The 24,094-nt window shown below is 44.8% G+C and overlaps 1 protein-coding gene across 1 annotated transcript in view; it reads right to left on the reverse strand.

Annotated features, from left to right (window-relative positions):
• The window catches only part of KIF5B (kinesin family member 5B), a 2,669,048-nt gene that overhangs the window by 182,714 nt on the left and 2,462,240 nt on the right, over positions 1-24,094 (reverse strand). Inside the window, exon 28 of the mRNA XM_044066703.1 lies at positions 22,242-22,458. Coding sequence (XP_043922638.1) covers positions 22,242-22,458 — 217 coding nt within the window. The remainder of the gene's footprint in view (positions 1-22,241; positions 22,459-24,094) is intronic.

Raw genomic sequence — 24,094 nt, forward strand, 5'->3', positions numbered from 1 at the left:
AAGACAATTATTAATTTTTTTCTGAAATCGGTTAGAACAAGAAAAAAGAATCCCCAACGGGGTACTTAGCTTTAAAAGACTTCAGGTCTGAAACTTGAATAACGAAAATTTCAGGTAGTAGCCAACCGGCATTTGCGAACTACTTCGGGCTCCACTCGGCAAGAAAAGCTGACATAATGGCATCGGCTGCATGTTTTATACCCCTGACGACCTGACGTCATGTAAGAGACGACTACATCTGACGCAGAAATCCTAAGACTCTGGTATTCAGGCCGACTGAGGGCTACCTGCAGGCTGATAACCCAAGTGTGAGGACTGCAACAGTGAAACACGAAGAAAGTACAGTTGTGTACACTTACCATAAATGTAGATGTTCGAGTGTATTCACTGTTGCAGTCATCACATTTGGGTTATCTGCCTGCAGGGTAGCCCTCAGCCGCCCTCAATACCAGAGTCTTTGGATTTCTGCGTCGGATGCTGTCTCTTCTTCCATGATTTCAGGTCATCAGGGGTATAAAACATGCAGCCGGCGCCATTACATCAATTTTTCTTGCCCAAGATGGCAGGTGCCCCCAAAATAGGAAGCAATTATATGGTATGGTACACCCCCATCAAAAATGAAATACAACAGAAAAAATAAATAAATCAAACATGAAGGAAAGGTAGAACCAAGAGAAGTCAGGGGGCTGGAGGGAGGGGGTAACCAGGACTGCAACAGTGAATACACTCGAACATCTGCATTTATGTTAAGTGTACACAACTGTAATATGTTCTTTGCGTTTCACTGTTGTAGTCATCACATTCGGGTTCATTCCCAAAGCTAAGGAAGGAAGGAGGAAGTTAAAGAGCATTAGGGCCAGCTATTAAGCCCTACAAGACTGCAGTGGCAAATCCAGCTCTGGATTTAGAAAATATAGGCATGTGGTAATGCTTGGTGAAGGTATGTACAGAGCTCCAGGTAGCAGCTTCTAGGATGTCCCTGGTAGGAACTCCTCTGAGAAAAGCTGCAGAGGTAGATGCAGCCCTGGTGGAATGTAATCTTATCCTCTGTGGGGTAGGTTTTCCATGGTGCTTGTAGCAGAAATTAACGCAATGGGCTATCCATTTGGAAATGGTTTGCTTTGAAATGGCCTCCCCCCCCCTGCCCCTGCAGCAAAGCCAACTAGCAGCTGGTCAGATTTTCTGAGAGACTTCGCCCTGTCCAAATAAAATCTAAGTTGTCTGTGCACATCCAGAGAGTGCAGTATTTGCTCCCCTTTGTTTTGTGGATTAGGGAAAAAAGTAGGCAAATGAATGGACTGATTTAGGGCCACAGTAGATACCACCTTGGGCATAAAGGAAAGATGAAGTCCTGAGGGAAACAATGTCTGCATGGAAGATAATGAAGGGTTTCACTGCCATGAGGGCCTGTAATTCAGACACTCTTCTTGCTGACATAATGGCTAGAAGGAAGGCTGTTTTCCATAATGGCTAAAAGGAAGGCCGTTTTCCAAGAAAGGAATTTCAACTCTGCTGTTGCAGCGGGCTCAAAGGGGGGAAGAGTGAGCTTTTCCAATACAAAGTTAAGGTCCCAGGCTGGGGTGGGAGCTCTCCTGGGGGGTCTTAAATTCTTGGCCCCCTCTAAGGAATTGTTTTAGCCAAGCAGTGAGAGAAGAGGGGTGGCTCAGTATTATAATGTGCTGAAATGGCAGAGGCGTGAAAGTACAGTTGTGTACACTTACCATAAATGTAGATGTTCGAGTGTACTCACTGTTGCAGTCATTACATTTGGGTAATCAGCTGGCAGGTTGCCCTCAGTCGGCCTGAATTCCAAAGTCTTGGGTCATGCGTCGGTTGTTGTCTTCTCTTCCATGACGGCAGGTCATCAAGGGTATAAACATGCAGCCAGCGCCATTTTCTTTAGTTTTTCTTGCCCCTGATGTCAGGTGACCTGAAAAAGGTAGCAATATTACAAATATTTATTATATATATATATATATATATATATATATATATATATATACATATACATGCATCAATATAAACTTTACCTTCATCTACAAGCAAATACACCACATAGGATGTAGAAGACAGAGAAGGAAAGATAAATTGTAGAGTGACAGGGGGATGGAGGGAGGGTAACCTGGACTGCAACAGTGAATACACTCGAACATCTACATTTATGGTAAGTGTACACAACTGTACTATGTTCTTCGTGTTTCACTGTTGCAGTCATTACATTTGGGTAGAATCCCAAAGCTATGGCTGGGTGGATGGGGATAAACAGCATTAGGTGCAGCTATAAGGCCCTGCAGCACTGCAGTGGTAAAGCCTGCCCTGGACTTCTAGTAGAGAGGCAAATGGTAATGTTTTGTAAAGGTGTGAACAGTACTCCAAGTAGCAGCCTCTAGAATGTCTTTGGTTGGTACTCCACTGAGAAAGGCTGCTGAGGCAGCAGCAGCTCTGGTGGAATGAGACCTAATGCCCTGGGGCACAGGTTTACCATGGTGTAAGTAGCAGAAACGGATGGAGTGGCTTATCCATTTTGAAATTGTCTGCTTCGAAATAGCCTTTCCTTCTGATCCTGAAGCATGACACTAGTAATTGCTCTGTTTTTCTTAGAGCTTTAGTCCTGCTCAAGTAGAATCTTAGCTGTCTGTGTACGTCCAAGGAATGCAGAATTCTCTCCCCTTTGTTCTGCAGATTTGGATAAAAAGTTGGCAGATGAATTGTTTGGTTAAGAGCCACACTGGAAACCACCTTAGGCATAAAAGTAGGATTTGTCCTCAGACACCCTGTCTGGGTAAAATATGACAAAAGGCTCTACAGCCATGAGGGCCTGTAGCTCTGAAACTCTTCTTGCTGAAGTAATTGCTAGTAGCAGAGCTGTCTTCCATGATAAGAACTTTATATCAGCGGTAGCAGCTGGTTCAAATGGAGGGAGGGTGAGCTTTTCCAACACATAACTGAGGTCCCATGTAGGTAATGGTGATCTTCTAGGAGGCCTTAAATTTTTGGCTTCTCTAAGACACTGCTTTAGTAAAGGATGAGAAAAGATTGGTGGCTCTATATTGTAATGAGCTGAAATGGGAGAGGCATGGATTTTAATTGATGAGAAAGATAGGCCTTTGTCAAGCATCTCAGTTAAGTATTGTTAATATCTGAGGAATATGTGGTTCTGCTGTATCAGTTCCTTGTGCTCGATTCCAAGCACAGAATCTCTTCCATTTGTTAGCATAAGATTTTCTAGTGCTAGGCCTTCTGGTTTCCAAATTGACATCCATCACAGCTTTACTGAGAGGTGTCATTTGTATGATTACATGATTAGCCATGCTGCCAGGTTCAGAGTCTGTAATTGATTGTGCAGGGTCTGACTGTTTTGCTGGGACAGTAGTTGTGGTCTTTGAGGCAAGGTCCACGCTGGGTATTGAGACAAGTTCCTTAGGATTGGGTACCAGTATTGGCGGGGCCAGTCTAGGGCAATTAATATCATCTTTGGCTTCTCTTATCTGACTTTTAGGAGGACCTTGGGTAGAAGAGGCAGAGGAGGAAAGGCGTAAACAGATGTGATAAGTCGTTGTGCAGAATCTTTTCAATTGATAATTTTGAGGAGAGGCAAACAGATCTATGTCTGGACTCTGCCATTTCTCTGTTATCATGCTGAAGACTTGTGGATTTACGTGAGGATCCATAAGGTTTCTGCTTAAATCATCTGCCAGAGTGTTTTGTTTTCCTGGCAGGAATTCAGCTTGAAGATGTATTTGGTAGGTCAAAGCTGTGTCCCACAGTGACATGGCTAATCTGCAAAGGGAGTATGAGTTTGCGCCCCTTTGCTTGTTTATATACCACATGACTGTGGTGTTGTCCGTCTTTATCAGTAGTTGTCCTGGATGAAGTAAGTCCTTAAAGGCTGTTAGGGCATTTTGAACAGCTAGCATCTCTTTCTGGTTGATATGTAGATGCATTTGTTTTGGTGCCCATATGCCCTGAATGCATCTTCCTGCCATGTGAGCCCCCAGGCATAATCTGATGCATCTGTTAATGTTTGGGTGGCAGGGGGTTGAGTGAATGGCCGTCCCACATTTTGGTGACAGGCCTTTGCCCACCATAGAAACTCCTGTTGCAGACAGGGAATGAGAGGAATAGACTGTGTGAATGTTGTGTGAAACTTTTTAGGTACCATTGAAGTGTCCTCATATGCAGTCTTGCATATGGAATTAGTAGGATGCAGGATGCCATGAAGCCCAGAGCCTGCAGAATTTGTCTTGCAGAAGACTGGGTTTTTGTTGCCATCAGTTTGAAGTAAGTAGTCAGTTGCCTTTGTTTGTCTGTCATGAGGTAAGCCATCTGGGCAGTTGTATTCAAGCTTGCACCCAGGAATGTTATCTTTTGAGAGGGTACCAGTTGTGATTTCTTTTTGTTTATTGTGTACCCTAGGCATGTTAGAAGCTTTTTACAAATGCCAGGTGTCGAAGAACAGTGTCCTTGTTCTCTGCTTAAATGAGACAATCGTCTAAGTAAGGATATATTTGTATAATTCTTTGCCTGCAAAATGCAATTACTGGTGCCAGGCACTTTGTAAAGACCCTGGGCGCAGTAGATAAGCCAAAGGGCAGTGCAGAGAATTGGTAATGCATTAAGCCAGCCTAGAATCTGTGGTATCTTCTGCACGACTATCTTACTGGGACATGCAGGTATGCCTCTTTTAGGTCTAAAGTCACCAGCCAAGCATTCTTACCCAGCATGGGCAGAAGCTGCTGCAAAGTCAGCATTTTGAATTTTGTCCAGGTATGTGTTCAAAATCGACAAATCCAGTATTGGCCGCCAGGCCTTGTCCTTTCTGGGCACCAAGAACAGTCTTGAGCAAAAACCTTGTCCTTTTTCCTGTTCTGGTACTGTCTGAATGGCTCCTACATCCATGAGGGACGTAACCTGTTTCTGTGCCTCTGCCCATTGTTTTTTGGCAGATCTGGCTAAACATTTGCCATTGGCAGAGTGTGGAAATGGAATCTGTATCCCTGTGATGCGATGTTTAGTACCCACTTGTTCTGGGTTAACAACTGCCAATTTTGAGCAAAAAGTGCTAATTTTCCCCCTATGGGTGTTGCCAAAAGATAAGTGCTTGGTGTAGGCAGAGGGAAGTCATTGGGATTGCTTTCTGTAGGTTTGCACTTTATCTCCTCCAGATTTGGAGGTGGATGCGCCCCATTACTTTTACCTGTATGAGTCTTGCACCTGGTATCTGGAACCCTTAGGGCGTCTGGATTTGCCCCTTTGAGCTCCGTCTGACACAGGAAAGAACCATTTTTTTGGAGGCCAGTGTCTACTGAATCTTGGTGGCTGCACTTGTAAGAAGTCTTTAACAGTTTGCATAGACTTAGCTTTGTCTTCCATTTTCTTTAAAACCTCTTCTGCCTTAATACCAAATAGGGAATCATGCTGCAGAGGTGCATCTAGCAATTTAGCTTTAACATGATCAGGCAAATGTTGTTCCTTTAACCAGGCATGCCTCCTAATCACAGATCCAGTAACTGCGGCCCTGCAGGAGGCCTCTAAAGAATCAAAACCACATTGTAAAGTATGCCTTCCAACTTGTTCAGCTGCATGAAATAATTCCTGCAATTCTTTATTTTCTGCACATTCTGAAATCAACATCATTTTCTGTTTCCGCAATCCCATAACATGTTGTTGGTACTTAAGCATATGAAATTAACAGTTTAAGGCCCTGATTGCCAAGGTTGCAGATGTATAAAACCTTCTTTCCCCATCTGTCCAGTGCCCTTGAATCTCTGTCAGAGGGGGTAGGATTTTTTGCTGTTGAGGTCTTAACTCCCTTTGGACCCTGTGAAATAGTTTCAGGATGAGCAGCAGGGTTTCTAAATAAATATTTATGTGAGTCAGGGACCCTGCAATATCTGTCAGGCTTACTGGGTGTCGGAGGTAAGGAGTCGGGGGTCGAGCTCGACTCTGAAAACACATCATCCACAATGTCTAAAACAGGGGGAAAGGCTTGTGCTGAGGGAGAAGAAAAAAATCCCTGAGCCTCTTTTTTGATTATGAGAAGTCTTGACTCTCCTGGTGAAAATGCTCCCTAAAAGTATGCAAGGTTTCTCCAAATGAATAATCCTCAGGAGGAGATGCAGATCGAATAGACTCCTCAGCATCAGAATTCTCATAGGGAGGTAAAGATAATTCCTGATCAGAAGAGGAATCAGAAGAAACAGAAACGTGATCTGAAGATTCATAATCCGTGTCTTGCCTAGGCCTCTTATCTGGAGGGGGATGGGTACCCCTGATCAAGGTAATAAGGTCTTCAGCTATTTTGATCATCTGTTTTTAGGCATATAAGGCCTGTGCATGTGGCTCAGGCATAGTTTTTTTAGTTTTAGAAGTTGCTTTTGTCTTTGATTTTGCAGCTGTCGTCGGTTTGATATACAAATGTTGAGGTCTGAATACACCCTCATAAGCCAGTGCCTGCTCAGCAGCTCCGGACCCATCGGAGGGAGATACATCCGTCGGTGAAATACCTTGAGTATCTTGCAGCATGCCGGACTCCACATGGGTGTCGGTAGAGGCCTGTGACTTGAAGGTAGCGGGTATCAGGGGCTGCGAAAGCACCTCACTGAGTACCGGCGAACTGGTGACTGGCTTAGGAGAAGGTTTGTCGTCAGTTTTGGATCTTGACTGCCTTTCTCTGTCCTTTTCTTTGTACTTTTTATGTACTCCAGTAGCCGGATTGCTATCCGACGACATTTCTGGGTAGTTAAATCTGTTTCCAAAATACTTTGATGCAAAAATATACCGACGCTTAATAGTGCGTTGGTTAAATCTAGCACAGAACCGACAGTCAGGCATGTTGTGATCAGGGCCTAGGCAAGGAATAAAGTATAAATGGAAATCCTTATGAGGTATTTGCTTCCCGCAAGTAATACAATTATTAACTTTTTCTGACATTGGTAAAAAGAAAGAAAAATGTTTCCCCAATGGGGTACTTAGCTTTAGAGAAGACTTCGGTTCTGAAACTCAAACTCGAATATTTCAGTAGTCGGCCACCCAACACTTGTGAAATGCTTCTGCTTAGAGCACCGCGCGGCATGAAAGACTAAAGAAAATGGCGTCTGCTGCATGTTTTTCACCCCTGATGACCTGACATCATGGAAGAGAAAACAGCAACTGACACAGGAACCAAGACTTTGGAATTCAGGCCGACTGAGGGCAACCTGCCAGCAGATTACCCAAATGTAATGACTGCAACAGTGAAACACGAAGAACATCTTTAACTGAAGAGAAGGAAAGGTCCTTGTGGAGCATTTCTGTTAAGTACTGTAGAATTTGAGGTAAGGTAAGCTGAGCACCATTGTGCCCCATCCCATGAGCCTGGCTCCAGGAACAGTATCTTTTCCACTTTTCTGCATAGGACTTTCTAGTAATAGGCCTCCTTGCCTCCAGAATGACATCCAGCACCTGCTTACTGAGGGATGCTAGAAAACAGCTCAAGGAATTAGCCAGACTGCCAGGTTCAGGGTTTGAAGCCGAGGGTGAAGAATCTGGCCCACCTGCTGGGACAGCAGGGAAGGGGTCTAAGGCAGGTGCCATGGTTGCAGCAGTGTCATACTGCGCAAGAGGGGGTACCAGTGCTGGCATGGCCAGTTTGGTGCAATCAATATTGTCCTTGGCTTGTGCTGGTTGATCTTTAGTAAAACCTTCGAGAGGAAAGGCAGAGGGAGAAAGGCATAAATCGAGAGGCTTTCCCAGGTAAAGGACAGGGCATCCACTTTCCAAGCTTGACTGTGGGGAGTTCTTGCGCAGACTTTGTTCAATTGGTAGTTCTGAAGGGAGGCAAACAGGTTTACCTCTGAAGTCACCCATTTGTCCCTCAAGAGGTTGAATATTTTAGGTTCTAGTTTCCATTCGTGTGGGTCCATGAGATTTCTGCTTAAGTCATCTACCAGTGAATTTAGTTTTCCTGGCAGGAAATGAGCTTGTAGGTGTACTTAGTAACTCAAGGTTATGTTCCACAGAGCCATACCTAGTCTGCAGAGAGGGTACGAGTGGGTTCCCCCCTGCTTGCTCATGTACCACAAAGTACAGTTTTGTACCTACCATAAATGTAGATGTTCGAGTGTTCACACTGCTGCGGTCATCACACTTGGGTTATCCTGCTGTCAGGTGGTCCCGCAGTCAGCCAGAGTTCCAAAGTCTTGGTCCGGCATTGGTTGCTGTCGCTTCTTCCCTGACATCAGTGCGCCGGGGTATACAAGAGGCATCCGACACCATTTTCTTCAGTTTTTCTTGCCCCAGATGTCAGGTGACCCTAAGCAGGTAGGCAATACATATTGCTAATAAAACATATAAAAGGAATAAAAGGAATACCTTCAGTTACAAGCAAATACACCACAAAGATTGTACAGGATAGAAAGGTATAGAAAAGTTCAGCTAGGTCAGAGGGGATGGAGGGATGGTAACCTGGGACTGCAGCAGTGTGAACACTCGAACATCTACATTTATGGTAGGTACAAAACTGTACTATGTTCGTGTTGCACTGCTGCAGTCATCACACTTGGGTTGAATCCCAAAGCTAAGGATGAGCGGTGGAACTAAACAGGGTTTGGAGAAGCTAGTAGGCCCTGCAGAACTGCAGTGGCAAAGCCAGCTCTGGTTTTAGAGTATAGAGGTAAGTGATAGTGTTTGGTGAAGGTGTGCACTGAACTCCAAGTTGCAGCCTCCAAAATATCCTTGGTTGGTACCCCTCTGAGGAAGGCTGTTGATGTTGCTATAGCCCTGGTAGAATGGGGCCTAATGTTACCAGGTACAGGTTTCCCATGGTGTGTGTAGCAGAAACGGATACAGTGTCCTATCCATTTTGAAATGGTCTGTTTTGAGATAGCCTTTATTTGTGATCCTGCAGCATAGGATACAAAGAGCTGGTCAGATTTCCTGAAAGCCTTAGTTTTATCCAAGTAATAACGTAATTGCCTGTGAATGTCCAAAGAGTGTAGGAGCCTTTCCCCTTTGTTCTGGGGGTTTGGATAAAAGGTGGGCAAATGAATGGTTTGGTTTAGGGCTACACTGGACACCACCTTTGGCATAAAGGAAGGGTTAGTTTGTAAAGTGACTCTGTCTTGATGAATAAGGCTCCACTGCCATTAGGGCCTGTAACTCTGGGACTCTTCGTGCTGAAGTTATTGCTAGCAGCAGGGCAGTTTTATATGCTAGAAACTGTAAATCAGCTGTAGAAGCTGGTTCAAAGGGCAGTAGAGTAAGTTTTTCCAAAACAAAGTCGAGATCCCAAGTTGGTGTTGGTGCTCTTCGGGGTGATCTTATGTTCTTAGCCCCTCTGAGGTACTGTCTTAGTAATGGATGTGAAAATTTAGGAGGATCTGTGTTGTACTTGAGCTGAAATAGCTGAGGCGTGGATCTTAATAGATGAAAAGGAAAGTCCTTTGTGCAACATCTCAGTTAAATATTGTAGAATCTGAGGAATATTTGGGACAAGCGGACTTTGGCCTTTAGCCTGGTTCCAGGCGCAGAATCTTTTCCATTTGCCTGAATAGGTTTTCCTGGTGCTGGGCCTCCTGGCCTCCAGAATAACATCCATAACAGCTTTAGAGAGAAGTGTTGACTGGTTGTTTAGGTAATTTGCCATGCAGCCAGATTTAAAGTCTTGAGCTGGCTGTGTAGAATCCGATTGTTTTGCTGAGTGAGCAGGTGAGGAATTTGAGATAAAATCCATGGTGGGCCTTGAGCCATGTTCCTTAGTATTGGATACCAGTGTTGGCGTGGCCACTCTGGAGCAATGAGTATCATTTGTGGCCTCTCTAATCTGGCTTTCAGCAGCACCTTTGCCAGAAGAGGCAGTGGAGGAAAGGCATACACTGTTAAGGTTTTCCAACTGAATGAGAGGGCGTCTACTTTCCAAGCCAGTGTGTGGTATGTCCTTGTGCAAAATTTCCGTAGTTGGTAGTTTTGGGGGGAAGCAAACAGATCTATGTCTGGGCTCCCCCATTTTTGAGTTATCATTGCGAATACTTGTGGATCTAGTGTCCACTCGTGAGGATCTATGATGTTTCTGCTTAGATCGTCTGCCAATGTGTTTTTCTTTCCTGGTAGGAATTGTGCTTGTAGTTGAACTTGGTAGGTCAGTGCTGTGTTCCACAAGGTCATCGTTTGCCTGCATAGGGGGTAGGAATGTGTGCCCCCTTGCTTGTTTATGTACCACATCACTGTGGTGTTGTCCGTCTTTATTAGTAGTTGTCCTGGATGTAGGAGGTCCTTGAAAGCTGTTAGGGCATTTTGTACAGCTAGCACCTCTTTTTGATTGATATGTAGATGCCTTTGATCTGCAGACCATTTGCCTTGAATACACTGTCCTGCCATGTGTGCTCCCCAGGCATAATCCAATGCATCCATGTTATCGTTTGCCTGGCTGTGGGTAAGGTAAAAGGGCTGACCCTTGTTGAGGTGACATGCCCGAGTCCACCATAGAAACTCCTGTTGAAGGCAGGGAATGAGTGGCATTATTGTTTCCAAGCTGTGGCTGTGTTGAGTCCATACGATTTTCAGGTACCTTTGTAATTTCCTCATATGCAGTTTGGCATATGGTATTAGTAGTATGCAAGATGCCATGAATCCCAAGGCCTGCAGAATTTTTCTTGCAGGGAGTTGGGTCTTTGTTACCATCATTTTGAAGTATTGAGTCAGTTGTTCTTGCTTGTCTGGCGTGAAATAAGCCATCTGGGCCGTTGTATTTAAGCTGGCACCCAGAAATATTATGTCTTGAGAGGGCACTAGTTTTGACTTCTTTTCGTTTACTGTGTACCCTAGGCAACTTAATAGGTTTTAGACAAACGCCAGATGCTTTAAAAGAATGTCCTTGCTTTCTGCTTGAATAAGGCAGTTGTCCAGGTATGGATATATTTGAATTCCTCTTTGTCTGCAGTATGCAATTACTGGTGCCAGGCATTTTGTGAAGACCCTGGGCGCAGTACATAAGCCAAAGGGCAGTGCAGAGAATTGGTAATGGGTTGAACCTGCTATAAATCGGAGGTATCTTCTGCAATTTTGTCTAATAGCGACATGCAGGTATACCTCCTTGAGGTCCAACGTTACTAGCCAAGCCTTCTTGCCCAGCATGGGAAGAAGTTGTTGTAATGTTAGCATCTTGAATTTGGGTACTTCAAGATATGTGTTTAGAATTGAGAGGTCCAGAATGGGTCTCCAAGCTTTGTCCTTTCGGGGAACTAGAAAGAGTCTTGAGTAAAATCCTTGTCCCTGCTCCTGTGTAGGAACCTCTGCCCATTGATTTGGTGGCAGGTTTGGCATTCCTTTTATCCTTGGTAAAGTGTGAAAGTGGAATCTGTATCCTTGAGAGACAATATTTAGGACCCATTTGTCTTTTGTGATGATGCGCCAGTTGTCTGCAAAAAGTGTTAGCTTTCCTCCCAAGGGAGCTGCCAAGAGGGATTTGCTTGGCAGTCTGAGGGGTAAGTCATTGTGTTTGTCTTCTGGTAGATTGAGACTCGTCTGCTCCTCCTTTCTGGGTTGTGGCACCCCTTTGTCGAGGCTTGTAAGAGCCTTGTGGCTGACCTCTGCCCCTTGGGCGTCTGTATTTGCCCCTCTGTGGTCTGTCAGAAGCTGAAAAGGACCAGTTTCTGCTGAAACAAGGGGGTTGAACCTGTAAAAAACCCTTGACCGTTGGCATAGATTTTGCCTTATCCTCCATTTTCTTTACAACCTCTTCTGCTTTTACACCAAATAAAACATCTTGCTGTTAAGGTGCATCCAATAATTTTGCTTTTACATGATCAGGTAAAGTTTGTTCTTTTAACCAAGCATGCCTACGTATGACAGACCCTGTCACTGCTGTTCTACAAGAAGCTTCCAATGAATCAAATCCACATTGTCAAAGTATGTTTTCCCACTTGTTCAGCTGCATGCAACAAATCTTGCATTTCCTTGTAATCAGGCTGCTCTGTATGTGTGATCATTTTTTGTTTTAATTGAGACATCAAATATTGTTGATATTTCAGCATGTGAAACTGGCAATTTAAGGCCCTCATAGCTAGAGTAGCTGAGGTATACATTTTCTTTCCCCATCTGTCTAGTGCTCTAGAATCCCTTTCAGAGGGAACAGGATTTTTAGCAATAGAGGCCTTAACCCCTTTGGGACCCTGGGAAATGGTTTCTGGGTCAGCAACAGGGCTTTTATAGAGGAATTTGAGAGAGTCAGGGACTCTGTAGTACCTGTCTGGTTTGGCTGGTGCAGGAGGTAGTGAATCTGGTTAAGGCTAGATTCTGAATAAACATCATCCACAATGCCTAACACTGGTGGAATAGCAAGTGGTCTGTGCTGGGGTAGTAAAAGGAACTCTCGGAGCCTTTTCTTAGAATCAGAGTAATCCTGGCCTTCCCAGTGGAAATGTTCCCTCATGGTATGCAAAGTTTCCCCAAAAGAGTAGTCTTCTGGGGGAGATGCTGAAGGAATAGACTCTTCAGCATCAGAGTCTTCATAAAGGAGAAAAGAATATTCCTGTTCCTCAGAAGAATCTGAGGAAATTGAAACCTGGTCAGAGGAAGTGTAGTCCTCCTCCTGTCTAGGCCTTTTATCAGGAGGGGGATGGGAACCCCTGATTAGGGTAATTAAGTCTTCAGCCATCTTAAGCATCTGTTTCTTGGGCATGGGGCCTTGTACTGGAGACTGCTGTACAGTCTTCTTTGCTTTTAAAAGAGTTTTCAGCTTTGCATAGGATTTAATAGTGACTGTAGTTTGTCTGAAGACACCTTCTGCAACTGAAGGCGTTTCAACTGCACCGGAACCTCCTTCAGCCATGGAGTCGGAAGGGCCTAAAGATAAAAGTTGTGGAGGCCTAGCAATCGCCTCATGTGAATCGGATGCCACCTGGGGTTCTGAATCAGCAGTAGTCAGGGGCTGCGTAGGCGCCTCACTGAAAACCGGAGAACCGGCAACTGGCCCAGCAGAGGCCTCGGAGTCTGGTTTGAGTCTCGGCTGCCTGTCCTTATCTTTGCGTTTTTTATGCATTCTGGTCATCGGTTGCTCCGATGGCATGGTATAATTAAATTTCCTACCAAAATAATGTCAGGCGAAATCAAACAGATGTTTTATACTTCGTTTGTTAAACCTAGTACAAAACCGACAACCTGTGATGTCGTGGTCTGGCCCTAGGCAAGGAATGCAATAAGAATGAAAGTCCTTACGAGGTATTTGCTTCCCACAAGAAATGCAATTGTTAACTTTTTCTGACATCGGACTGAGGCAAGAAAAGGTTCCCCAATGGGGTACTTAGCTTTATTGAAGACTTCTGTCTGAAATTCGAATTGAAAATCTGAGGAGTCGGCCGACCGGCACTTGCGAACTGCTTCTGCTTCGGGCACTGCACGGCAAGAAAGATGGAAGAAAATGGCGTCAGATGCCTCTTGTAAACCCCTGGCGCACTGACGTCAGGGAAGAAGCGACAGCAACTGACGCCGGACCAAGACTTTGGAACTCTGGCCGACTGCGGGACTGCCTGACGGCAGGATAACCCAAGTGTGATGACTGCAGCAGTGTAACACGATGAACATCTGCGGTGTTGTCTGTCTTTACCAATAGTTGTCCCGGAAGAATACTGTCTTTTAAGGCTGTCAGAGAATTCTGTACAGCTAACATTTCTTTTTGATTGATATGCAGGTGCATCTGTCTCGTGTTCCATTTGCCCTGAATGCACTGCCCTGCCATGTGAGCCTCCCCATGCATAGTCTGATGCGTCTGTTGTTAGGGTTTGGGAGGCAGGGGATAGAGTGAAAGGGAGTCCTTTGTTGTGGTAGCAGGCCTCTGCCCACCAAAGAAACTCTGTCTTGATACAAGGAATGATAGAAATCATTGTTTCCAGGTCCTGAGAATGTTGACACCATACGCTTTTTAGATACCATTGAGTTTCCTTATATGCAGTCTTGCATATGGAATTAGTAGAATGCAAGAGGCCATGAACCCCAGGGCTTGCAGTATTTTCCTTGCAGATAGCTGGGGTTTTGAGGCCAATAGTTTGAAGTAGGTTGTCAAATAAACTTGTTTCTCCAGAGTAAGGAATGCCATCTGGGAAGTTGTGTTCAAGCTTGCTCCCAGGAATACAATCTGTTGGCAGGGTACCAGGTGAGATTTCTTTTCGTTGATGATGTATCACAGTGAGGTTAGAAGTTTCTTTACAAATGCCAGGTGTTGTAATAGCAAGTCCTGGCTTTCTGCCTGAATCAGACAATCGTCCAAGTGTGGGTAAATTTGAATATTTCTCTGCCTGCAAAATGCAATGGCTGGAGCTAGACACTTTGTGAATAGCCTGGGTGCAGTAGATAAGCCAAAGGGAAGTGCTGAGAACTGATATTGCATGGAGCCTGCCCTGAAGCATAGTATTTCCTGCAAGATTCCCCTATTGTGATGTGCAGGTGTGCTTCCTTTAAGTCTAGGGTTGCCAGCCAGGCATCCTTGGCTAACATAGGAAGAATCTGTTGAAGAGTTAGCATTTTGAGTTTTGGAACTAACAGAAAGATGTTGAGAATAGAGAGGTCCAGGATAGGACACCTGGAGTTGTCTTTTCTTGATACCAGAAAGAGTCTTGAATAAAAACATTGCCCCCTTTGTTCTGCTGGGGACAGGTTGAATAGCCCTGATACTGAAAAGAGAGAGAACCTGTTTTGGGCCTCCACCCATTGATTTGGGGGTAGTTCTGGCCAACCATTTGGGGTTGGTAGTGTGTGTGGAAGTGGAATCTGTATCCTTGGGAGACTATGGTCAAAACCCATTTGTCCTGGGTAATGAGCTTCCAGTTTTTTGCATGCAGGGCGAGCTTTCCTCCTAAGGGAGCAGGTAGTTGAGCAGGGCTTGGAAAAGTTAAGGTTAAGTCATTGTACCATTTTTCCGTGGAGGGGGGGCTTACTACTTCCTGCTTTGGAAGTGGGAGACCCCCACTGCTTGGGTCTGTGCATAGCTTGAGACTGTAGCCAAGGTGGTCTGCTGTTCGTGGGTTTAGACTGAGAAGGCCTGGAAGGGACTAGAAAGGACTAGTTCTTTGAAGGTCAATGTCTACTGAATCTGGGAGGCTGTACTTGTAGGAAATCTTTAACAGTTTGCATAGATTTAGCTTTTTCCTCCATCCTTTTGAGGACTACTTCCGCTTTGTTGCCAAAAAGGCGGTCTTGGTTTAAGGGCGCATCTAGTAATTTAGCTTTAACGTGATCTGGCAAGTTTTGTTCCTTAAGCCAAACATGCCTTCTAAGTACAGACTCTGTGACAGCAGCCCTGCAAGATGCTTCTAAAACATCAAAACCACATCGCAAAGTATGTTTTCCAACTTGTTCTGCAGAATGCATTAAATCTTGCAATTCTTTGTGTTCAGCACAGTCAGGAATTAACATACTTTTCTGTTTTAGTAGTCCCATAATATGCTGCTGATACTTTAACATATGAAGCTGGCAATTTTAAAGCCCTAATGGCCAAAGTAGCAGAAGTGTATACCGTCTTACCCCATCTGTCTAAGGCTCTAGAATCTCTATCAGAAGCGATAGGATTTTTGGCAGCAGTAGCCTTAATGCCTTTTGATCCTTGGGAAATGGTCTCTGGATCCGCAGGAGGATTCTTGAACAGGAACTTGAGAGAGTCAGGTACTCTGTAGTACCTGTCAGGTTTTCTGGGAGCTGGAGGTAAAGTGTATGGGGTAAGGCTAGATTCCAAGAAAGCATCATCTACAATGTCCAGAACAGGAGGGATAGCTAAAGGCCTGTGTTGAGGCAGGAGTAAGAATTCCCTAAATCTCTTTTTCGACTCAGAGTAATCCTGGCTTTCCCAGCTGAAATGATCCCTAAGAGTATGCAAGGTTTCACCGAAGGAAAGATCTTCTGGAGGGGAAGCAGAGGGAATGGAATCCTCTGCATCAGAATCCTCATAAGTACATAAGGGCAAATCATGGTAATCAGAAGGAGCAGAAATGTCAGATTCCTGATCAGAAGAATCAGAAAGAAAATCAGTTCTAAGTCTCTTAGACAGGGAAGGCTGGTTTCCCCTAAGTAAGGTAATAAGGTCTTCAGCCATTCTAAGCATTTGTTTTTGAGGCATATGGGCCTGAGCCTGTGGGTTGGTCGTCGGTTTTCTAGGCGTATAGTGCGAGATTTTGGTCCGGATGAAAATGACGGCATCTGTTTAATATGAATGTCTGTAGGCCTGAATACACCCTCAAAAGCCGATGCCTCCACAGCGGCTCTGGACCCATCCAAGGTAGAGACATAGGTTCATAGGTTCATACTAGGCTTTCTGCCCGAGGGCATTTACAAGCCTAGCCCATAGTTTTGTGGCTTACGCCACCCCTTTAGTATGGGGAACTATACCCATTATTTTGCTGTGCCTCTGTTGAGCAGTGACACTGAGGTAATCCCTGGGGTATATCTGCGATCTCCCATCCATTGGTCAAGATTTCTCTTGAACAAGGCCAGCGAGGTGCTCTGCCTCACATATACCGGGATTTTATTCCACAGCAGAGGGAGTCTTTGGGTGATGAATCTATCCCTCCAGCACATCCTATTAATAGCCGTGTCGAGGTTTAAGTCTCCCGCCCTTGTGGGTCTGATGGATCTAGATTTTTTGAGGTGAAGCATATTCATCAAATCTGGGTTTGACATGGCCTTGTATGTTAGGTAAAGGTCACCTCTGAGCAAGCGGTAAGCGACTGAATAGAGCTGGAGTTCTTTCAGTCGGGCAGCATAGGACAGATGTTTGAGACCCTTTATCCTTTTGGTGAGGAACTTTTGTGGCCTCTCCAGCTGCTGCAAGTGTCGGGTCAGATACATTCCGAATGGGGCATTGTACTCAATCATTGGTCTGATGAGTGATGAGTATAGGGAGACTATGACCTCCCTTGATCTAGATGAGAATCCCTTCATGATAAGGTGGGCAATGTAGAAGGTCTTCCTAACTACTTTAGCTACATGGGTGTCGAATGACAGACTACTATCAACCTGGGTCCCCAGGTCCCTGATAACTTCTTCTGTGCTCAGTGGATTGCCACCTATTTGGTAGCTAGGGGTAACCTTGTTTTTCCCGAAGGGTATGACTATGCATTTTTGGCATTTAACTTTAGGCCATGGCTCTGGCACCAGTTATCTGTTTCTGTGAGACCCTTCTGAAGGATATCTGTGTCAGATGTGTTTTCTACTATGGCCCAGTTTGCAGTCATCTGCAAACTTTGTCAGCCATAACCCTCCTGTGTTTGCTTGTACTGGAAAAGTAGATGCCAAACAAGAGTGGGCCCAGGACTGAGCCCTGTGGTACACCACTTGTGACAGGCTTTGAGTCTGACATGGCGCCAGCAACTCTGACCCTGTGGGTTCTGTCACTCAGCCAGTTTGCAACCCATCTTGTGATGTATGGGTTAACATTTAAGCTGATGAGTTTTTCAATGATACCCGAGTGGGGTATTGTATCGAAGGCCTTCGCCAGATCGAGGTAGGCTGTATGGACTGCCTTTCCCTCATCAATGGCTTTGGTGACTGTTTCGAAAAAGTCAACCAAGTTTAGAAGGCATGATCTGCCGTTGACAAAGCCAAACTGGGATGGATCCAAAGTCTGCAAATTCCCTATGTCTTTATTTATGAGGTCCATTATGATCCTCTCCATGGCTTTGCAGATAAGGCTTGTCAAGCTAATGGGCGGTAATTTCCAGGGTCGGTGGTGGCACCGCCTTTGTGAAGTGGGACCACAGTTGCAGTGCGCCACTCCTGGGTGATCCAGAGGTAAGACTATGATTAAACAGCTGTCCTAGCTGTGGGTTTAATTCCTCGTTGAGTTCATGGAGCACACAGCCGGGGACACCATCAGGTCCCATGGATGCTGTGTTTTTTGCTTTGGAGAGAGCAGTTCTCACTTGGCCGTTCGAGATGTTTCGGGGGCTGCAATCGTTTGGTATAGATATCTCTCCTTTTGGGGGGAGGGGAGTTTGCACTGAACCTGTCAGCCAGTATGTTGGCAATGTCTGTAGGATCAGTAATCTTCACATCATTTTGAACTAGTTCTGAGCATATCTGGGCGTTTCCTCCCAGGTTTCTAACATAGCTAAAGAAGGCCTTATGATTGTCTTTTGAGTCTTTAGCTATTTTTCTCTCAAAATTTGCTTTGGATGATTTTATGAGAGCTCTTAGTTTTTTACTTATAGTGATCAAGGGTGTCTTACCTTTTAACGATTTTGCTCTCTCTTGTAGTAGCTGCGCCCCTTTGTTGTACAGTTTGTTTATGGCTGGGGTCCACCAGACTGGATGCTTGCCTTTGGTACAAAGAGTCTTTGTTTTGCTTGGGATTGCCTTATCCATGCAGTCCTGCAGGTGCTGGTAGAAGGCATTTGTAAGTGATTCAGCGGCTTGAGTACTGTTTTCCACGGCTCGGGGCCTTAAAGGAGACCACACTAGTCTTTAGAAGTGTGAAGTCGGCTTGAGAAGTTCTTTACTGTGGTCTTTTTATTTCAGGTGGGGGTGGGATGAGGACCTCCAGCGAGATTAGTTTGTGATCTGATCTCACCAGTGACGGGTATACTTCCAGTGTTGAACATTGTGCTCCCATGTTCGTGATGATGAGATCAAGTATGTTTTCTCCTCTTGTGGGGATGGTGACTAGTTGTTCCATGGCATTTGAGTTTATGAATTCCAGGAACTTTTGGGCTAGGGTGTTTGGGCTTGAGTAGTGTTCCCAGTCTATATTAGGGTAATTGAAGTCACCTAGTATGATGGTGTTTGGTGATACATTTATCCCCTCTAGTGTTTTCAGGAAGGCCATGTGAGGTTCCTGAGTTTGTGAGGGTGGCCTGTAACATGCTACAATTTGCAGAGCAGTCTTGCCTATGGTTAATTGCACCTGGATGGTCTCCGATGCATCGTGCGTTGCCACCAGTCTTGAGGTGTGGGTGGCTTTGATGAATATGGATACCCCCCCCTCCTTTCTTGGTATTGTCCGGATTTTGGGTCCGAACGCATGATAAGAGGTAAAACCTGATAGTGCTGGGGTGCTCTCAGGAGCCTTGAACCAGGTTTCTGTCACTGCACAGACATCGATGTTCTCCATACTGAGAAGGGCCTCGAGTGCGTGCATTTTGAGATTTAGACTTCTGGCATTGAGCAGCATTACCCTTAGTTTTTTCCATTTTTTGTTTTATAGGGTGGTAGGTTTAGAATTTGAGCCTTGCCTTAATCAGGCACTATGGGGGTGGCAAGAGCCTTTGCCAATATCCGTAATCCCAGGGGTGACAGGTGCAAGCCGTCCCTTGCGAAGCAGCGTGGCTTGTCCAGCATGTCATCCCAGGCAGACAGACATTGGATCACCTTTGAATGACACCAGAGTTTAAGCCAATTGTTAAAGCTGATCATCTTATCTCTGTATTGTGGCATCATTCTTGGTGAAGGTAGGACACTGCTCAAGGTCAGGGTCATACCTGCCTGGGCTACATAATCAGAGAGCTCCTCAATGTCTCTTTTCATGTAGTCCAGGGAGGTACGTCTCAGGTCGTTTACACCAGCGTGGACAATGACTGAGTCGTATTTGTACCTGCTGTTGAGAGACCCGAGTGCTTGCGTTATGTGGCGGATTCTAGCACCCGACAGGCAGCTTACTGTGACCTTCTCCTTACTCAGTCTGGTGAGCGGGACGTCAGTGTGTCTGACTATGGAGTCACCAATGACTAGTGTGTCTGGCATTGTGTTTGGCCTTAAGGGCTGTGACTGTTTGACACTCTGACTGTGAGGTCTATGTGTTGCAGGTGTTGTGTTCTGAGGTGGTGGTTGTTTGGGTGTCTGCTTTGGTGGCCTCTGCTGTTTTGGTAGATTTTTGATCAGAGCCACCGAGTATGTCTTTGTGTGTTTATGTGTATGATTTGAGGTTGTGATGGTACTATGTGAGACTGGGTCTATAGTGTGTGTGGTAACTTTCTCCTCCTGACTGGTCTTGCCAGTCCTATGTTGAGAGAGCTCAGCCTCCAGTTTGGCCGTATAGTTGCATCTCTCGCATGTATTTGTGTTTTGTGGGAGGAGGAGAGGGTTGTCTGTGTACATGAGGCAATTGTAAAATTGCCTCAATATTCCCAGGTTCACCAGCTGAGCAGGAGAGGACACTAGCAACTGATCCCTCGACATGCTAGAAGGACTAGACAAAAACTTTAAAAAGAGATTCCGGGGGATGTGGGTTACCGAGAAATGGGGGTTTGCCTTTTTGGGGTGCTATCTATAAGAGTGCCGTATCAAGGTAATAAGTACTGTAGGAGCAAGTGCTAGGTTTAACAGATAGAGAAAAGTCTACTTGGAGTCAAGTAGAGATGATCTTTTAGGTATTAGAGAAAGTGCTAGTAACAGGGATGCTTAAAGGTAAGATTGAAAAGAATGCACTCTGCAGTGTGCACTAGAGAAGTTAGATATGAAAGTAGGTAACTTGAGTTTTACCTGTTTAAAAAGTTAAGGTGTAGTGGAGAGTTACTATTTTTAAAACAGCAAGATGGACTGAAAGGGGTGGTTACTTTTGTATTTTGGTACTATGAAATACTGTAGGATGGCCAATAAATTTAAATAATTGAAGGGGTGGGATTTCAAAAGTGATGGTTTTGTGATTACTCACATAAGCCAGTGAAAGTAGAGAGAAATGAGATATATGGTCAGATTAACATAAGAGGCGGGCAACTAGAAAGACAGTGGTATTTAACAAGACAACTTAAATGGGTGGGAGGGAGGGAGGGAAAAAATTCTGCCTGACTCAGAACAGAGAGAGCTGTGGTCTCTTTTGAAGATCCGCAGGATCCACAGTGAAAGAAGCATCTCGCGACATACCGGACTCCGAATGGGTCTCAGTAGAGGCCTGCGAATCTAAAGTAGCGGGTATTAGTGGCTGTGAAAGCGCCTCACTGAGTACCAGCAGACTGGCAACTAGCTTAACAGAAGCGTCGTCAGCAGTTTTAGACCTATGCGGTCTGTCTTTATCCTACCATTTTTTCGTAAGATCGGTAGTCGGATGGCTTAACGAAACCATTTCGGAGTACACAGAGCGAGTACGAAAGTAACTGGCTGCAAAAATAGTCCAACGACGAATAGTTTGGGAGTTGAACAAGACACAAAACTGACAGCGACGTACATCGTGGTCTGGGCCTAAACAAGGGATGTAGTAAGAATGAAAATCTCTATGAGGTATTTGCTTTCCACAGGTAAGACAATTGTTAACTTTTACTGACATCGGTTAGAGCAAGAAAAAGCGTCCCTAACGGGGTACTTATCGTTTTTGAAGACTTTGGGTCTGAAACTCGAAAATAAAAATTTCAGGAGACGGCCGACTGGCACTTGCGAACTGCTTTTGCTTCGGGCACCGCACAACAAGAAAGACTGATGTAATGGCATCGGCTGCATGTTTTATATCCCTGACGACCTGACGTCATGGAAGAAGAGACGGCATCCAATGCAGAAATCCGAAGACTCTGGTATTCAGGCCGGCTGAGGGCTACCTGCAGGCAGATAACTCAAATGTGATGACTGCAACAGTGAAACACGAAGAACATCATCAAGGTAACTGTGACAGATGCAAGAAACAAACCACAGCAAAAGGTTCTGTCATATGATACTGTGCACACACAGACATTAACATTTTTTTTTTTTTTGCTTTATTTTTTCTCTCATGCAGCCAACCATCAGTACATCTCAGTGCCTCCATCAGGTCTAGTTATACCTCCAACCTCTCTCAGGTTCAATCCATAAGGGTTGAGGCTAACAAGGAGCTCAACATCATCATACTAGTACTGTGGGGAAAGTTCACTTTTTTTAACCAATTAACATCCCACCCTGGGTTGACCTATAATGTCTGAGTGGCAGGCACAACCCACCTTCGCAGTAGCCCAGTCACTGTCCTCCCCCTCCCTGAACGATGACACTCTGTCACCAGTTTCACCAGAGAATGAAGAAAGGGAATGCCTAAGTGACCACATTCTCTGCTGGGATGGTCACTCCCATCCCTCTCTGCCAGAATCTCAGACGATGTTATGGTATGGACTTTGCTCAGATACTACTATGGGGTTAGCACAGTTAAAAGCTTGCTTCTGTATAGTTTTGGTGCCTCCAGCACCTACAACCTCTGAGAATGAAAAGTAAACTTATTTTCAAGGAAAAATTCAAACCTTTATAATGAAAAAATACAGCACTATCACTACCTTTGAAAAGATGCAACAAGAACACAAATGGTACTTAAAACTCTTGGTAGAGCATACCGATCTGTGCAGAATGTCCTCTTCTGGCCATATTCTTTGATCGCACAGCTTCCTTGATTCGGTCTACCTCCTGCTGGTATCGTTTTCGATCCCTAGATGCATTTTCTTTGGCTTCTTTTAGTGCAGACTCCAAAGCTTTGACTCTCTCAGCCGTAGCCCTAAGTCGTTTCTCCAACTTTGGAAGCTCACAGCGAAGATCTGCATTGTCACGTACCAACTGAAAAAGTACAATAAGCAAAATGCACTTTATTTTCCTAAAAAAGAATGACATTTTCAGTCTTTTCTGAAGAATCAGAAACGGGTAGTTCTAAATGAATGTTCCCATATATAAATAAGTTTCACTTTAAGCATGCACTGCATCCCCACCCCCGCCACGCTAACTTTAGACATAAATAAATGTTAAATATTTTACATTATTATTCTCTTGTCATACTTCTTTTTAAACAATGTCTTGGAATGACTTTATGCAAGTCAGCTTTGACAGTACTGTAACTATAACCAGACTGGGCAAGAGAGATGAAGACATATGATGAGGAGAACTTGGGGGGGGGGGGGGCTATGAACCAAGAAGGCTACAAGTCAAACTGCCTGCCATTCTTAAAGCAAGGTGGATAATATTCTGGGCCTTATGTTAAGTACTATTCATGCCCCAACTTCTTCATTGCAACTCTAAACTAGACTGTCATCTAGCCTTTGCCACATTTCATATCCCTCATCCATGAAACTGCAAAGCAGGGAGTTGGCTGCCCTACCGTTCTCACTCCATCTAACCTTAATGGTCACCGGTCTTACTTCCAAGTCCCAGTTAATGACAGCATACATGAACTCTCATCTGTGCCAGATGAAATGCACACAGTGCTAATTTATCTACTCAGCTAAGTGTTATATATGATCAATGTACCATACATACAAGGACTCAAGAGTACTGCATAAAGTACAGTTGTGTACACTTACCACAAATGCAGATGCTCGAGTGTATTCACTGTTGCAGTAATCACATTTGGGTTATCCCTGCCAGGGTAGCCTTTGGCCGGCCCAACCACCAGAGGCTTAGTATTTCTGCGTCCGTTGCTGTCGCTTCAGGACTGATGTCAGGTCATCAGTAGTATAAAGTACTGCAACCCACACCATTACATCTGTTTTTCTTGCCCTAACCTGTCAGGAGCCCCCAAGTAGGAGCTAGGTTCTGGTGGAGGAACCCCACCAGTAGAAAGTAAAATACCAATATGTCCCTTGTAAGGAAAGAGAAGAAAAAGGGGGACGGAGGGAAGGAAACCAGGACTGCAACAGTGAATACACTCGAACATCTACATTTATGTTAAGTATACACAACTGTACTATGCTCTTCATGTTTCACTGTTGCAGTCATCACATTTGGGTTGATTCCCAAAGCTAAGAAATGGATGGAGGCAGTCAAGGAAACTAAGGGCTGGCTAAGATGCCCTGCAAGACTGCAGAAGCAAACCCTGCCCTGGATTTGGAGAAGAGAGGCAGGTGGTAATGTTTGGTAAAAGTTTGAACAGATGTCCAGGTGGCAGTCTCCAGGATGTCCCTGATGGGGACTCCTCTAAGGAAAGCTGCAGAGGTGGAGGCTGCTCTGGTGGAGTGAGTCCTGACCCCTCGGGGGGAAGCTTTTCATATTGTTTGTAGCAGAAATGGATGCAGTCTGCTACCCTTTTGGAAATGGTTTACTTGGAAATGGCTTTGTCCTCTGCCCCTGTAGCAAAGCTAACCAGCAATTGGTCTGAAGGATTTAGTCCTGTCTAGATAGAATCTGAGCTGTCTGTGCACATCTAGAGAGTGTAGGACCCCCTTGTTCTGTAGATTAGAAAAAAAGGTGGGCAAATGAATGG

Source organism: Protopterus annectens, chromosome 3.part1, assembly GCF_019279795.1.
Source record: "Protopterus annectens isolate FY-2018-M chromosome 3.part1, PAN1.0, whole genome shotgun sequence".
Lineage (NCBI taxonomy): Eukaryota > Metazoa > Chordata > Ceratodontiformes > Protopteridae > Protopterus > Protopterus annectens.